This window comes from Macaca fascicularis, chromosome 14, assembly GCF_037993035.2.
Source record: "Macaca fascicularis isolate 582-1 chromosome 14, T2T-MFA8v1.1".
Classification (NCBI taxonomy): Eukaryota; Metazoa; Chordata; class Mammalia; order Primates; family Cercopithecidae; genus Macaca; species Macaca fascicularis.
This window is the reverse complement of record NC_088388.1, coordinates 92,880,295-92,898,209: the sequence shown is the minus strand read 5'-3', so window position 1 is coordinate 92,898,209 and position 17,915 is coordinate 92,880,295. Positions and strand designations below refer to the sequence as shown.

Here is a 17,915-nt window from a genome sequence, read left to right as displayed (position 1 = left end):
TTCTTTAAGAACCCAAGAGTAGCCTCTGTTGCAATAACTATTTTAGTCAGTAGATCAGGTAACACAGTACGAAAGGAAACAGTTTAAAAGCTGAGACACACTTGTCTGTTCACACTCTTTGGGTTCCATAAGGAAAAACAGGTTTCTTTCCCAAACGAAGTTTGGCACCTTCTCCATTTCCTTTAAGAAACCCCAGTCTTTTATAAACTAGTTTAGGTCCGTCATGCAGCAGAGGGTGCAAGAGAAAGGAGAGACAGCAGAAGTAAATAAAGAAAACAGAATGCAGCCAACTGAGAAAAAACAAACTTTTGCTTTAAAAAAAAAAAAAAAAAAAAAGATCAAGGTCCTAGGAGAGAAAAGAAAGAATAAAAACACAAAGTTATTTTAAACACAAATGCACATGCACACACACACGCATCTTGGATGTTAGCTTTTAGCACATGTCCTCAGTACCTCCTGAGGCTGTGTCACGGGCACACATCCTTATCCTTGGCAAAATAAACTTTCTAAATTTACCAAAACCTGTCTCAGATTTTGGGGGTTCACATTTTGGTAACCACAAAGGGATTCTGAGTGGAGGTGCCTCTGACCTTTGACAAATATATCGGTGCTTGGTACTAGTTTGAGCTATCTGTATGGTTCAAACCAATAGGACAATTTGCTGAGGCCTGGAAGCACCACCTCCAGAGAGTCCCTGATCTCCCAAAATTTGGTCAAGATCTAAAGTTAATTTTGGTTAATTTTGTGGTACAATTCCCTTTTTGGGGGGAGTTTTACTTGCTTCCAACATAGGGAACACAGTTTTTCCTACTTTCATGATAATGAAAGGTAGGTAAACTTCACTTTCAACAGAGAAGATGATTTTTTTTTTCCTGTTCCTAGGATGTAGAGAGCAGTCTTCAGCCTGAGACCCATCCCGAGGTAAGTAACTGAATTGGGGTTTGTCTTGGCTAAAATGAAAATTAACAACCAGCTGGTCTTAATTTCTTCTTGCCATTAGAGTGCTCAGTAATCACATATGTTATGTGTTTGCTTGTTTAGCCTCTCCAAAGGAGGCAATCAGATATGCATTTATCTCAGTGAGCAGAGGGGTGACTTTGAATAGAATAGGAGGCAGGTTTACCCTAAGTAGTTTCCAGCGTGACTTTTCCCTTTAGCTTAGTGATTTGGGGGCACCAAGATATTTTGCTTTCACAGCCTTATAGGGGAACTAAGGTTTGCATGCATCAATCACCACGATTTCTGGTTATAGACGCTAAACACAGGCTGCTGCTTGGCTCAGGCACTTTGTACCATCAGAGTTCAAAGAAGGAACTAGTGACCACCTAGTACGCATTTCCCTTTTACTAGGCTTGGCCTCCATGTGGTTCCAGGGTGATGTCAGGAATACAAATCAGCTCAGTCTGGAGACTTAGCATGCCATATGGCACGATAAAAGCCCAAAGGAACAACTTTCACAAAGGTTTGTATAAGCTTCCTTACTGCATGTATGTCTTCTATACAGTAGCATGCAACACAAGTTCCCCTTGCAGTTCAGCCACCTGCTTGGCACCATAACACACATCGCATAATAAACAACAAACATATTTTCAAGAAAGATGAAAGCACTAAGAACTTATGAGCCATCTGAATATGGTGATCTATTTGCATATTTTCACAAATTCAAATGTACTTACAGGAACAACAGAATAGTATATTTTAATTAGGACTGTTCTCAAAAAGGAGAAATGCATGGGGATGTGTGGCTGTCATAAAGCTAGGTCACTATAAACAGACACCATTTACTTCTCTTAGAAGTGAGAAATATATCCTAGGATTTTGAGAAAACAAACACTGGTGGGTGTTGTTTTTTTCCAGAGTGGCTGACTATTGAGAAGAGTTAAAAATACCTGAGGGCTACAGTGTGTGCCAAAGATTGCAAAGGAAGAGCCAACATTTCATACTAGTTGTGCATCTTGAGTTATATCCTTTCAGCAAAAAACAAGCATCGTGAGGAGTCAGCATACAGACCCAATCTGCTTTTCACACTCTCTTCCCTGCCTTCCCCACCACTGACTCCACCAGCTAATGCCGTGCCTGAGATCTTGTATGCACTTAATTAATATTTGTTGAATGAATAAAATGGTAAATACAATCATGTCTTAAATGGACCCATGCAATCTCCTTCCTCCCCTCTATGAAATCCTGTACTACAGAAAAGATATAATCAACTTGGACCTAAAAAGGCATCACACATGACTGTGAGAAGCCTCCAATCTAGAGCAGTGGTTTTCTACCCTGGCTGCACATCAAAATCATTCAGAGAGCTTTCTAAAAACACTTATGCCTCAGTCCTACCCTCCGAAAATCTGATTCAATTGAACTGGAGTGAGGCCCAGGCCATGGTGTTTTTTGTTTTTTGTTTTTTTTTTCTAATGTGCAGCCAGGACAGACAATTTCTGGTACAGTCCCATCACTTCAAAGGTGCAGAGACTTGATGTCACTTCTCCATAGCTAGAGAGCTCGGAGAAGGCAGAGGCAGGTGACAAAATTCACAGCATCACTGAGTCACTCCATTTGTCAGCTCTTTATCTCATGAGCTTCTTCCTTCTCACTAACTTACATTTCTGACTTCCATTTTTATCATTCTTATATCCACTTAACAAATTGTTATTACGCATCTACCACATGCCAGATGCCAGGTGCCAGGTACATGGCAGTGTGAAAGAAAAATAAATCTTGGGGCCCTTAAATCACTAAGTTAAAGGGAAGAGTCAAGCTGGGAACTGCTTAGGGCAAACCTGCCTCCCACTCTATTTAAAGTCACCCCTCTGCTCACTGAGATAAACGCACATCTGATTGCCTCATTTGGAGGGGCTAGTCAGAAACTTAAAAGAATGCAACTACTTATCTCTTATCTACCTATGACCTGGAAGCTCCCTCCCCACTTTGAGTCTTCCTGCCTTTGCTTCAAGTTGTTCCACCTTTCCAGACCAAATCAATGTACATCTTGCATATGTTGATTGATGTCTCATGTCTCCCTAGAATGTATAAAACCAGACTGTGCTCTGACCACCTTGTGCACATGTCATCAGGACCTCCTGAGGCTGTGTCATAGGCATGCATCCTCAACCTTGGCAAAAGAAACTTCCTAAATTAACTGAAACCTGTCTCAGATTTCCAGGGTTCACGTTTTGGTAACCATGAAGGGATTCTGCATGAAGATGCCCCTGACCTTTGACAAATCTCCTATCGGTGCTTGGTACCAGCACGAGCTAACTTTATGGCTCAAACCAAGAGGACAATTTCTTGAGGTCTGAGAGCACATTCAGAGAATCACTGATCTCCCAAAATTTGATAGAGATCTAAAGTTTATTTTACTGTATGACTCCTCTTTCTTGGAGTTTTATTTGCTTCCAATAAGGAAAGCAAGATTTCCTATTTCCATGATTATGGAAGGCAGGTAACTCCTTTATAGACTTTGAGCTTACTTCCAACACAAAAGATTAGTATTTTTTCCTGCTCCTAGAATGGTAGAGAGCAGTCTTGAGCCTGAGGCCAATCCCTAGGTAAGTAACTGAATTAGGGTTTGTCTTGGCTAAAGTTAAGATTAACAAGTTTGTCGTAATTTCTCCTTACCATAAGAGTGCTCAGTGATCATATACATTGTGCCATCATTTGTTTGGCTTAATTGTTTTGTTGTTGTTGTTGTTGTTCGTTTCTGTTTTGTTGTTGTTTTGGTCTTTTTCCCACTGGTTTTGATTAACTCTATCTGACTTGATCAAATCTGAAGGAAAAATTCAAATTATGGGGAACAAGGCCTCTAAAGTGGCTAAATTCTGCCCCCACCCACACCCACACACAAAAAGTTGGTGTGGTGGTGGCCGTATTTGGCCAGCAAAAAGGAAAAAAGAAAAAGCAAATATTTTTTACATTGACTACTAAAGGGACTTTGTTTACATAACAAGGCCACCTTTTTCTAGCCAGACCAAACTGAAAGCAATGGCTATCACCCCACACTGCAGTTCGATAGCTATGGTTCTGCATTTTTTTTCCGTCATGACCATCTGGGTTTGGTTCCTAAATCAAGCCCTTTCTGGTTTGATACTTGGTACTTCTGAAATAGCAGCAATTTGTCTTAGCTGAAATATAGTAATGAGATTTAAAAATTTTTTTTAAAAGGTACACGATAGTTAAAAGTCAGCTTAATTAAAAGCTAAAATCCAAGATGTGTGTGTATGTGTGCATGTGTGCATATTTGTATTTAAAAGGCTTTCAAGTTTTTGTTTTTGTTTTTTTTCTTTCCTAGGCCCTTGTCTTTTTTTTGAGCAAAAGTTTTTTTTCTTTCCTCAGTTGACTGAACTTTGTTTTCTTCATTAATAGCTATTGCAACTCAGGCTACTGTGGGGTTAAGAAGAAGTGTAGTTTAGACACTTAGAAATGTCTTTGTTTAAAAACAAATTTTTTTAATGCACAGTAAAAGCATCACATGGTCTAACCTCAAAATAATTCTCCCTTTTTGGAAACCCAGGATTCAGTGTGGGCTCTGCCCAGAGCTCAGAGATCCAGTTAAAAGATAGGTAGTCCCTATCTAAATAAAATTTATCTCCTTATACAATCCTCTGATAAATGTTTGTAATTTTATGTTTGGTTTGGCATCCATCTTTAATCTTTCTCTAGCAGTACCAGACTTTTTCTCTCTGTTCCTTATACTGCAAATTTTGCCATTTGATTTTCACCTGAATTGTTTCTTTTAACATGAAAATTTAAGGCTATTTACCTGACAACTGCCTCAGGTTGTGAAACAGGTTATCAAGAATCTGAAAAGGTTTTTATGAATCTATAAGGTGTACTTCTATTGGCATACCTCTGTCTATGTATTTATGTGTTGTGTACACAATGTGTCACTACTGAAAATATATAAAAGAGTTCTAATTAATCGACTTAAAGAAAATAAAAGTGCTTAAATCAAATACTTTATCAGAAAAAGGAAAGACTAGTCAAAATGCTTTTCAAAAATGCATTTGATTTATGATTTTACTTAAGTAAAATCTTTTTTTTTTTTTTTTTTTTTTTTTAGACGGAGTCTAGCTCTGTTGCCCAGGCTGGAGTGCAGTGGCCGGATCTCAGCTCACTGCAAGCCCTGCCTCCCGGGTTCACGCCATTCTCCTGCCTCAGCCTCCCGAGTAGCTGGGAGTACAGGCGCCCGCCACCTCGCCCGGCTAATTTTTTTTGTATTTTAGTAGAGACGGGGTTTCACCGTGTTAGCCAGGATGGTCTCGATCTCCTGAACTCGTGATCCGCCCGTCTCGGCCTCCCAAAGTGCTGGGATTACAGGCTTGAGCCACCGCGCCCGGCCTTAAGTAAAATCTTTAATAAATAAGCTAGCTTTAAATTTATTGGTAAAGTAATATTAGAAATATCTTAAGAATTGCCAGCATACATTTCTCTTTGCAATTATTAATCAGGCAATTTCATATTTATCCCTGCCATACACTATAAGGTGTCAAAATTTGGTGTAGGGGTAACAAAACTATAAACCCAGCCCAAGACAGAATGCTCTTTGCTTCTGTACTCTTTAATAAATAAGACATTGATATTGGTTTAATGAAAATAGCTAATCTTGAATTATTTAGTAAAATTATCATAACTTCCAATCTTCTGGGTTTAGACAGTCTAGCCTACAGGCAGTAAGGAGGTTTGTTTGGGGAAAGTACTGTTATCACATTTGTTTCAAAGCTAAACTATAAATTAAGTTCCTCCCAAAGCCCAGGAATGAACAAGGACAGCTTAGAGATTAGAAGCAAGATGGAGTCAGTTAGGGCAGATCTTTCTCACTGTCTCAGTTAAAATTTTGCAATGGCACATAACTTTAAGTGATGACTATCACAGTTTTCATAAATAATCTAGGTAAATGAATAAAATAAGTAGACAAATGTAATGGGATAAATACTTGTAGACAAACTTGTCATAATTTAGAATCTAAAGTTATATTAAATTAAATAATAGATATGTCAATATCTGGGTATTTTCCAGTAAGAATATATTGTAGGAAAACAGTCTTTCCAAAAAAAAAGTGTCGTTTTTAAAAAGGTGAACGATTTTTGTGTAATTCAAAGCTTATTTAAAAGTTATGTATAAAACAAGGTAAAAGGAACAAGGAAATAAGAGAGATGTAAAGAAAGTTACAGAAATAAAGAGTTTTTATTGTTTGTTTGTTTGTTTGTTTTTTGCAAGAAAGCTTAAAGAGAAATAATTTTATATGAGAAAGAATACTGTATGGTAAACTTAGACCTAGAACAAGATGACAGTAGTTTAAGAAAGAGGGATATTCAGGACAAACCGGAAAGTCCAAGCATGTCATGAATGGTCTGTGTAAGTCACAATAAGAGGATTTATTTTTAAAAATCAAAAACTTTTATGTGATCAAGTTATCTATAATTAAAGGGAAATTATAATGGACTTTCTAGAGATTGGATTTGATGTGAAAAAATACTTATACACTAAGGAATTAGAACAATAAAATTTCCTTAAGGGATTGTTTTACTCTTGATTATAAGCGATTTTAATGTTTTTAATCCAAAGCTTAACTTTTATTGGATCACTCCATTTTCAGTTTTCTTTCTTCTTTTAAAAGGCTCAAAATAATAATGCTCTCCTTCAACTCATTTTCAACTCATGTAAGTTTTTTTCCTCAAGTTCTGTTTGTTGTGGGTTGATGCTAACAATATTTTCTTAAACATCTAAAGGAAATGTTTCTTTCTAACAAAATATTCTGTACACTACAGAAGGTCTTTTCTTTTGCCTTTTGGTAACTGGCCTAACAGACTTTATGTTTTTTTATCAAAATAATTCCTATGCCATTATTATTGAGTTTTGGTTTGCTTAGGGAAAAACTGAGATTTTAAAAAAATTTTAATTAAGGTTTTTACATCTGTGTACCTTTCTGTATGTGCTTTTAAGTACTTGTGACATTAAGTTACAGGACTTTGACTTCTGGGTCTAAAAAGGACACAAAGTCCTTCTAAATGTTAAACACTGACCACAATTAAAGCCTCATTTTCAGGCCCCATAGAAGATGTCAATTAAGGCTGGCATGGTGGTTCATGCCCATAATCCCAGCACTCTGGGAGGCTGAGGAAGACTGATCACCTGAGGTCAGGAGTTCAAGACCAGTCTGGCCAACATGGCGTAACCCTGTCTCTACTAAAAATACAAAAATTAGCTGGGTGTGGTGGCAGGCACCTGTAATCTCAGCTACTTAGGAGGCTGAGGCAGGAGAATTGCTTGAACCTGGGAGGCAGAGGTTACAGTGAGCCAAGATTCACCACTGCACTCCAGCCTGGGCAAAAGAGGGGGATTCCATCTAAAAAAAACACTAAAGATCCCAATCAAAATAAACTGCATTCCTGAGACACACAGGGCCAGAAATTAAAGCCATTCAACTCCTCAAGGCCCAGGGTCTATTGCAGAAGAGGTGAGAGTGTGAAATTATAAGGACCAATTTTAAGGGATAAAATCAATTCAGTTTCTCTATAAATTAACCATTAATGTCAAAGATACACTGATGCAAGACTAGCATATGGGCCCCTGTATCAGATAAACAAGGTTTTCTTGAAGCATTAACCAACTCCTTAACAAAGGTTATAAAGGCTTATGGAAGCTACATCTTATGATCAAGGCTAAAATTTTATAATTGTTTATAAAATTTTGAAAAAGTTAATTGGCCTCATGCTGTTTTCATTAGGGCTTATCATTTGGAAAATTAAGTCTTATCTCTCAAAGAAGGAAGGTTTTTGCCTTTTTAAACAAATCCTTGAGTTATCACTTTGGTTAAATGAATGACTTATTTTACAAGACCTGTAATCCTATTTTGTGTTATCAAGTGTTTTAAACCTTCAATATTTGACTAACTTTCCAAAATCAAATTATAAACTGTCTTTTTCTGACCTAATTAATATTTAAGATATTACTAATAGGTTCCCTAAAGTCCAAAAAATGACATATTTGGCTTATTTATTTGGCATATAAATGCTACAGGAAGCATTGTCAAATATGTCATGGTGTTTGGTTTTCTCTGGGTTGTATTTGTTTAAATATATTATTGGTGTGTATTACAAAATTACAGAAAACTCCTATAATTCTGATATGACTTAGTGTACATTATCAGTAATAATTATAATTGTTATGTTAAATTATTGTGTGCCACAGAGGTAACAAATTTACTTGTCAATTGTGTCTTTTACTATGGCTGCCCTAAAACATTTTGTCATCCACAGACAATTGTTGTCTTCCGTTGGTCCTCTTAGAAGGTGTTTTTATGGCCGGGCGCGGTGGCTCAAGCCTGTAATCCCAGCACTTTGGGAGGCCGAGACGGGCGGATCACGAGGTCAGGAGATCGAGACCATCCTGGCTAACACAATGAAACCCCGTCTCCACTAAAAATACAAAAAAATTAGCCGGGCGTGGTGGCAGCGCCTGTAGTCCCAGCTACTCGGGAGGCTGAGGCAGGAGAATGGCGGGAACCCGAGAGGCGGAGCTTGCAGTGAGCCGAGATCGCGCCCCTGCACTCCAGCCTGGGCGACAGAGCGAGACTCCGCCTCAAAAAAAAAAAAAAAAAAAAAAAGAAGGTGTTTTTATTATTGGCTATACAACTCTAACAGATGCTCTTGAATATAGGTTTCGGATAACTTTGAAGACTGTGACATCCGAATAGAGGAAAACTTTCGGAACTCATGGAGAGCTGAAATGTTCATGAATACCAAACATAACAAAAATTATCTACATGGACTAAGCTAATAGAAGTCTAAAGTAATCTTTCTAACTAAAACATTGCTGATCCTTTGTTTTGTTTTTCAGAGTCAAGAAAACTTTTAAGTTATTTACAACGTTTAACAATTGAGTACCTATGAACAAAAGGTAGAGTACATTTGTTTTCTCTCTACTTGATTTCTACAGAATTTGGAAACTATTTGTGAGCATTATTAACTCATGACAATACACTTATTTGCATAAGTGCAACAAGAATCTGTTTTCATTTGTAACAGGACAAAACTGGAGAAACTGGTTATTTTACCAAGGCTTTGACTGGAATGGTGTACTTTCCTTTAAGGAATCAAACTTGACTTATGGAGCCAATGAAAGCCCTTGGGAAAACTGTCCTCATCCTTGTCTACACAGTATAATGTGGCCTATATCAATTTTTCAGGATTATTCTTTAGTTTACTGTTTTTCTCCCTTCCTCCCCCTATTGTCATAGGACATGAGACTTCACAACCTGCTAATAATGAGCTTTCCTAATAACTCAGCACCTACCTGTCTAGGAATAAACCATTCTAAGCCATGAGAGATCCAATGAAACCAGAACCCAGAGACTCATTTTCTTCTAAAGTGCCTTCTCAAAAAAAAATGGTTTTTTTTGAGACGGACTCTCACCTGTCACCCAGGCTGGAGTGCAGTGGCCGGATCTCAGCTCACTGCAAGCTCTGCCTCCCGGGTTTACACCATTCTCCTGCCTCAGCCTCCCGAGTAGCTGGGACTACAGGTGCCCGCCACCTCACCCAGCTAGTTTTTTGTACTTTTTAGTAGAGAGAGGGTTTCACCGTGTTAGCCAGGATGGTCTCGATCTCCTGACCTCGTGATCTGCCCATCTCGGCCTCCCAAAGTGCTGGGATTACAGGCTTGAGCCACTGCGCCCGGCCTCAAAAAAAATTTTAAAAAGAAAAGGGGGGAAATGTGAAAGGAAAAAAATTCTTGGGGCCCCCAAATCACTAAATTAAAGGAAAAAGTCAGACTGGGAACTGCTTAGGGCAAACCTGCCTACCGTTATATTCAAATTCATCTCTCTGCTCACTGAGATAAATGCATATCTGATTATCTCCTTTGGAGAAGCTAATCAGAAACTCAAGAAAAAGCCACCATTTGTCTCTTAGCCATCTGTGACCTGGAACACCCCTTCCTGCATTGAGTCTTCTCACCTTGCTTCAAGTTGACCTGCCTCTCCAGACAGAACCAATGTTCATCTTGTATATGTTGATTGATGTCTCATGTCTCCCTAAAATGTTTAAAACCAAGCTGTGCTCTGACTACCTTGAGCACGTGTGTTCAGGACCTACTGAGGCTATATCACAGACATGCATCCTCAACCTCGGCAAAGTAAACTTTCTAAATTAAGACCTATCTCAGATTTCGAGGGTTCATAGCAGTAAGCAGAACAGCCAGTTTCCTCTCAACTTAGCCTTAGCAGGAGAAACCTCTGTGTCTGGAAGGCTTTCTCAACTTGAATCATTTTGTCTCCACTAGTTTGTGAGTATTTTGAGACTAGGAGTTACGAGTTATTATTCATCTTTGGAGCTGCAGTGCCTAGCACATTGCCTGATATGGGGGCAGATTTGATAAATGTTTGATGGATAAACAAATGAATGCAAGTGATTCCTGACGCCCTTTATGTCTAATAAAGAAAACAGAAAAATGTCAAGAAGACCACTTGTTTTAGCAGGACATTCTCAATTTTATATCATAAAAATGCAACTTAAATTTGCTGAGGCAAAAGAGGGCATTTATTTGCTGATAAATGGCAAACCCAACCGTGCAGAATCCCAGAACTCAACCCATGTAGTTAGGCCTTTATCTCTTTCCTTAGTTCCCAGCTCAGTTTGTCTCATCTTGGTTTCATTCTCAACCCAGGACCTCTCCACATGACAGACAAGATGGTCCACCAGTACCCCCAGGTTCATATCCCATTTTTAGCATCCCAGCAGTGGCCATACATTTCCAGAGAAGACTCTGATGGCCCTGTCTGCCCATCCTTGAACCAAATACTTTGGTTGGCAGACAGGGTACTTCAAATGGACAGCATGGTTGACAAACCCACCCCAAGCCAGTCAGCAGGGTACCACTATTACCAGCCTCACCAGGAATACATTGGAATCGGTAAGAAATCTCCTCTAGAAACCAGAAGAAGATTGGAAAGTACAGTGGATTACAATAATCTTCTATGTCTTCCTTTGTTTCTTTCTTTTTTTAAAACAGAGTCTCATTCTGTCACCCAGTCTGGAGTGCAGTGGCACAATCACGGCTCACTACAACCTCTGCCTCCTGGACTCAAGTGATCTTCTTGCCTCAGCCTCCCGAGTAGCTAGTACTACAGACATGGGCCACCATGCCCAGGCTAATTTTTGTATTTTTTGTAGAGATGGGGTCTCAGTATATTTGTCCAGGCTGGCCTCAAACTCCTGGGCTCATGCAATCCACCTGCCTCGACCTCCCAAAGTGCTGGGATCACAGGTGTGAACCATCACGCCCGGCCCTTCTAGGTCTTTCTATCTTCCTGCTCCACCATCCTTACTTAGCATGATGGTTTTTTCATTCATTTATGTAACTTAATAGATGTAAGACATATGCCACAGATCTGGACAGAATAAATGTTTTCAAGGCAGAAAGAAAGAGGGGGGGGGGGTAGTCCCAGCCTTAGCTGTCCTTTTTATGAAGAAAGCAAAAACGTTTCCAGAAACACCTCAAAAAGACTTCCCCTTAAATATCACTGGCCAGCACCGGGTCACACTGCTACCCCTTGTGGCAAGTGAAGCTAGAAATTCTAGTTTTGACAAAGTGAAATAGAATTTCGTGACTAGTTTGGACCAAAACTGATTGTCCCACCCCTCCATCGACCTCTCCTGGGGGCTAATTACACTTGCTCTGAGCCCCCAGAGCACGCTGGGCTTCTCTGATCCTAACGGCATATGAATTGTACAGCAGTTGCTCATTTTTTGCAGCCCCCACCCCTTGCTAGGATTTCTTTTTTTTTTTTTTTTTTTTTTTTGAGACGGGGTCTTGCTCTGTCCCCCAAGCTGGAGTGCAGTGGCCCGATCTCGGCTCACTGCAAGCTCTGCCTCCCGGGTTCACGCCATTCTCCTGCCTCAGCCTCCTGAGTAGCTGGGACTACAGGCGCCCGCCACCGCGCCCGGGTTTTTTTTGTTTTTGTTTTTTGTTTTGTTTTTTTTTGTATTTTTTAATAGAGACGGGGTTTCACCGTGGGCTCGATCTCCTGACCTTGTGATCTGCCCACCTCGGCCTCCCAAACTGCTGGGATTACAGGCGTGAGCCACCGCACCTGGCTCTTGCTAGGATTTCTAAAGAGGTGCCCACATCCTTGTATCCCCAGCACTTAGCAGTGCCCAGCTTCGTTCCACCAGTTTCTTTGAGTGACTGCCACGCGCGAGGCCCTGTGCAAATAAGCAGGCGATTGGTGAACATTTCCTGGATGGATGGATGGACAGATGGGTGGATAGATGGATGGATATCATCATTGTGCAGTGGTTCCCATCAGGGTAGCCTGAGTCTCCCCGCCCCCTCCCCTCATCCCTCTCACTCCAGGCTGTCATTTCACTTTCCTAAAAGCCTTCCCTTTGCCCATGATGCCAATGACTAGCTGTCCTGAAGCAATAGCTAGTACTTTCCCTTCCTGCCACCTAGCATCCAGCCGAACCTTGAATCAATACCAGTAAAATGGGTGTGAACGGAAGGAGGCTGCTCATTATTTGCCATTATTTGCCATTATTTACCTCTGAGTCTGTGCATTCCCATTCCTTCCCATATTAATTCTCTCCCCCCGCAGCTCCCCCTCCCCTTCTCTATCCTTGGGAACTGGTTCAACCAGAGTACAACCAGCTCATCTGCATCTGGCCCTAAAGAACCTGCGGGAGCCAGTGGCAGAGGAAGAGAGAAGGCTGCATAGGAGCTGCAGCGCGGTGCAGCGAGCACACACCCCGGCCCGCGCCGCCCCGGGCTCGCCCATGAGGCCTCTGCCGAGCGGGAGGAGGAAGACCCGAGGCATCTCCCTAGGACTCTTCGCCCTCTGCCTGGCCGCAGCCTGCTGTCTGCAGAGTAAGCTCTGGGGGATGCCCCGGGTGCTGGGGGAGCGGTGATGGGTAGGGGAGTGCCTGCGGGTCCCGGGGTCTAGCAGCGACCCCCCTGGCCCTTGCCCACCTTGTCCGGCTGAGGGCACGCGGTGAGCTCGGGCTGGCAGGCACCGCGCTGCTTCCTCATGGGGCTGGGCGCGGCCTGGAGACCCGGCGCCCGACCGTGGCGGGAGGGGCCGGGCAAAGCAGAGGCTACAGACCGCGGCGCCCCGGCCCACTTCGGGGCGCCAGCCCCACCCGGTGAGCCCGGCCTGCAGTTATCAGAGCTGGAAGGTGGCCCAGAGATAACCGGCTCCCAACCCTATGGCCGCCGCCTCTGCAACATTTTTTTCTTTTTCCTGGAATAACCAGATTGCAGTCCGTGTGCCGCCCCCTACTGTGGGGACCCACCATGGCCTTCCCAGGTCATCTCCCGGGAGAATAATCAGGCCTCCCTGATCAGTCAGACGAACCCACAGCAGCCTGCTCCCGTGAGAAAAAAGGTTCTGGGGCTTGGGTTGGGCGTTGTGGCCTGAAGTCCCCAGGCTGGAGGTGGTCCTCTCCACCAGCGCACTGAGCAGATTCGCTTTGGATGGCCGGGACCTGGAATCCCCAGCCTGGTGAGCCTGGATGTGAAGCATAGTCCCACAGGCTCTCTTGGACACAAATAACAGATCCTAGCACAGTTTTACTTTCTCATTTAATCATTACCATTCGCATGCCCATCTTACAGATGGACCAACTGAAGTTTAGAGAATGACAGAGCAGGGCCGCTGGAGGTGAGAGGCCTCCTAGTAAGAGCCAGCATTTATTAAGCATTTATGCATTTACCATCCCTCAGACTTTACAAGACCCGTCTCATTTAGTCCTTAGGGCAACCCTAATAAACTACTCTTATTCCTGTTTCACAAGTGAGGAAACTGAGGCACAAAAATGTTATCAGCCGATCGTGGTGGCTCACGCCTGTATTCCCAGCATTTTGGGAGGCCGAGGCCGGCGGATTCCTTGAGTCCAGGAGTTCAAGACCAGCCTGGGCAACATGGCAAAACTGTCTGTAGTAAAAATATGAAAATATTAGCTGGGTGTGGTGGCCTCTGCCTGTAGGACCAGCTACTGGGGTTGGGGGACAGGGGAGCTGAGGTGGGAGGATCACCTGAGCCCAGAAGATTGAGGCTTCGGTGAGCCCTGATTGTGCCGCTGCACTCTAGCCTGGGTAACAGAATGAGACCTTCTCCAAAACTAAAGAAAAAGAAAAGAAGAGAGAGAAAGAGAAAGAAAGAAATGTTATGTCACTTATACAAGGTGACTGAACGATCTAACACTTTTGACCTTTACACCCCTCTGGCTAGAGCCCAGCTTTGGAGGTTGCAAATCACAGAAACCCAGTAAGACAGAGGCGTGTTCCTCTGGCAGCTGTGGATCAAGAAATAGTTAGTTGTTAGTCTCGAGCAGGTGGATGGGTGTGTTCGTCATTGCAGTGGCTTTTTCTATTATTTCTCAAACCTTTAGCACTTGTTTCCAATCACCATACTTACACATCTGTTCAGATACCCATCATGCTCAGGGACCAGCCATTTGTAATAGTGTATAATTCATTCATTCACTCACTCATTGACTGCACCCTCTCCCTGCAAGAAGCAGGCCACAGTAGGTACCTAGGATATGGTGGTTCACAGTTTTGTTCTCAGGAAGCTCAGGTGTCATGGGGAAGACAGACAAGCGAACAAGAGGGGCAGCCTTGCAATGGCAAGCCTTGAGAGGCAAGAGGTGCCATGTTCTGTGATCCCTAGTGTCTCAAAATCCAGACTTGAGCAAACTTCCCCAGAACAGCCCCACCTACTCATACCTGCCAGATGGGTAGGAGCAGTTGGGGAGACAGGACAAAGGGAATGCAGGGCGTCCCAGACAAAACAGCACATGCAAAACCTGGAGGCCAGGTAAAAGTTTGCAGTTTTCCATTGAGACCTGTCTCATGCACAGCAGTAAGCTCCAGGAGGGCAAGCCCTCTGTTTCAACTCGGGGTCCCTAGCACTTGCCCAGTGCTAGCCAGGGCCTGCCCCTTTAAAAGATGTTAAATGAATGTGTGCCTGCCTGAATGAAGCGTGTGCTTTGGAGCCAGCCATAATGATGAAGAGTAGGCCTCCTCCTTCCTACCAGTTCCCTGCATTCTCTACCTCTTCTGCCTGTGTCAAAAGCTTCATCCAGAACCCCTGATATTCACCATTTACCCTGAAGTCTGAGTTAAAGCATGCCAAACACCCTGCTTTTGAAACATTTCCCCTACAAATGTATGGGTCCTCCCGAGATTCATATATTCAAGCCCTAACCTCCAATGTGATGGTATTTGGAGGAGGGGATTTAGGGAGGTAATTTGGTTTAGATGAGGTCATGAGGTGGGACCCCATAATGGGATTAGTGTCTTTATAAGAAGAGGAAGAGAGACCAGAGCTCTCCCTCCCAGCTGTGTGAGGACACAGAGAAAATGGATATTAGCAAGCCAGGAAGAAGGCCCTCACCAAAAACTGGCACCTTGATCTTGAGTTTCCCAGCCTCTCCAGAGCTGTGAGAAATAACTTTGATTTAAGCCACATCAGTCTATGGTCATCTGTTACAGCAGCCCAAGCCGACTAGGACAAGCACTTATGGGCTTGGAAAGCTGGCAGGCCTCCCCACCAGGCAAGCATCTTTCTAGAACATTTGTTCATGTCCTTTCCCAGTACATTAGCCATCAGGCTCACAAGTACCCACCCAGTGCTCCCTCTCATTTGGAGGCACTGGATCTGAGACCACAGTAGGATAGTTTAGTTAATGGCCTGGGCCAGAATCAGCTTGCTTTGTTCCAATCCCAATTTCGAAGTAACAGTCAGCTCCCCCAACAAACACACATACACACAGTGGGGCCAGTCCTCAGGAACATAGAGGAACAGGGCTAGGGCTGAATCCAAAGCTGAGGAGGGAGTGGACAGACCCAGGGATGCCACAGCCAGAATGGAGCCGTGGGTTCTGGGCTTAGTGAAAGGTTGAGGTGGGTGGGATGAGGAGGGAGCCAGTATAGGAGGAATCCCCTCGAGGCCCTTCATGAGATTCTGGGGCCATCACTCCATAAGTCCTCAGCAGCTGCCCAGTGCTGTCATCCATGTGGCAAATATCTTAGAAGCACCTACTATGCTGCTGTGGGCCGTGTGCTGATCCCTGATCAAACAGACAAATGGTCTCACTCTGCACTGTCCTTTCAGATTTATAAAAAATATTTTTGCATACATACAAATGTACCGACTGGAAAAAAAAAGTGAGTTTCCAATGTACTTTAAAAAAAAATGCAATCATGGGGCCGGGCGCTGTGGTCATGCCTGTAATCCCAGCAATTTGGGAGGCCGAGCCGGACAGATCACAAGGTCAAGAGATCGAGACCATCCTGGCCAACACGGTGCAACCCCATCTCTACTAAAAATACAAAAATTAGCCAGGCGTGGTGGCAGGCGCCTGTAGACTCAGCTACTCGGGAGGCTGAGGCAGGAGAATCACTTGAACGAGGAAGCAGAGGTTGCAGTGAGCCGAGATCATGCCACTGCACTCCAGCCTGGCAACATAGTGAGACTCCATCTCAAAAAAAAAATGCAATCATTCTGTACTGTTTACTCAGCAACTTAGTTTCTACACCAATTTTTTTAGCTCTATCCATGCTGATAAAGGAAGTGCATTCCTTTCAACTTCTCTACATATGTCATCATATAAATATGCTGCTTTTTACTTAGCCAGGCCCCACTGATGGACAATTAAGCTTTCAGCTTTTAGCCCTCACTCAGGGGAGAGAGACTCCTCATACAGGGTGATGTGTGCAGTGCTAGTGATGGCGCACATCGTATGGAAGAGGTGCCAGCTCCCTGGCTGACGGGCACCCCTGCACACACACCTCCTCCCCACCTCAGAAAATGCCTGAAAGACAAAATTGAAGCTGTTGGGGGGATAGAGTCAACCGGAAAGTCACACAAATGTCTTACTTCCTGATCTCCAAGAGCCTTCCTGAGTATACTCCCTACTGGTCTGGAGCAGGGCAAGGGCCAGGAGACTCTCCTCTCCATTATCCCTAGGACCTAAGGACAGCTATATCCCTTATCTGATGTAAGACTTTTTTTGGGGGGGGGAAAAAAACCAAAAAACTTTTACTATATCTAAAGTCAGGATTCATGTTATAAATCAATAGCTTTGGAGCTGGGCACAGTGGCACACACCTGCAGTCCCAGCTATGTGGGAGGCCGAGGTGGGAGGATCACTTGAGCTCAGGAGTTTGAGACCAGCCTGGGCAATATAGTGAGACCGTGTGTCTAAAACTCACAAAAAGGCTTTACTCCAATTTTTGTCAGCCTGGATTGAAGTTGAGTTCTTCCAAAGAGAATGTGTGTTGCTTCTGCCAGTCATGGGAGGCCTCCTGCCTGGAGAGTCAGAAAACGCTTCACGGAGAAGGTGAGGTTGAGTCTTGAAAGATGAGTGTGTACAGCAGGACAGGGTGGAGAAGAGAATTGCAGGCATACAGCAGGTGCTCAAAAAATAGGTGCACAATACCTCTGGGACCTGGCAAGGGAAGAGGGAGTGGAAGCTGCCCTAAGATGCACCCATGGGAACTTAGCCACTGCCCCACTCAGAGACCCCACTGACGCTGGAGCCCCATTGCTTGTGTACTCAAGGTGCTGGCTTCTCTGCACCTGGATTTTCCCTGCAAAATGGGCTTTGGGTTGGAAAGTAATTACTTATCCAGCAGGAATGAGAGTGGGAGGGACAGGGATTGATAAGTTTCAAGTTGGAAATAACTCGCCACTCCTGTAACTGGTTTGCTGTGCTGGGAAGGCACCCGTCATCCCTATAGGAAAAGGAAAAATGACACACTGGACAGTAAAAGGAGCACAGGACACTCTTTGTCCATGCGTCCAACTGGTCAAGGGAGCATACTAGCCTTTCTGTCTGCTGAGGCACACCCTCGGGCAGCTCAGGCGCGTGCCATGCTGACCCCAGAGGAGCCCTGCTGCAGAGAATCCTCAG

At 43.5% G+C, this 17,915-nt stretch overlaps 1 protein-coding gene across 2 annotated transcripts in view; it reads left to right on the top strand.

Moving 5' to 3' along the window:
- Positions 1–12,613: 12,613 nt before the first annotated feature.
- Positions 12,614–17,915, top strand: part of VSTM5 (V-set and transmembrane domain containing 5) — a 34,025-nt gene continuing 28,723 nt past the window's right edge. For both annotated transcript variants that reach the window (XM_074015080.1, XM_005579368.5), the window contains exon 1: positions 12,614–12,864. In XM_074015080.1, the coding sequence (XP_073871181.1) occupies positions 12,774–12,864 (91 nt within the window). In that variant the 5' untranslated portion in view covers positions 12,614–12,773. The remainder of the gene's footprint in view (positions 12,865–17,915) is intronic.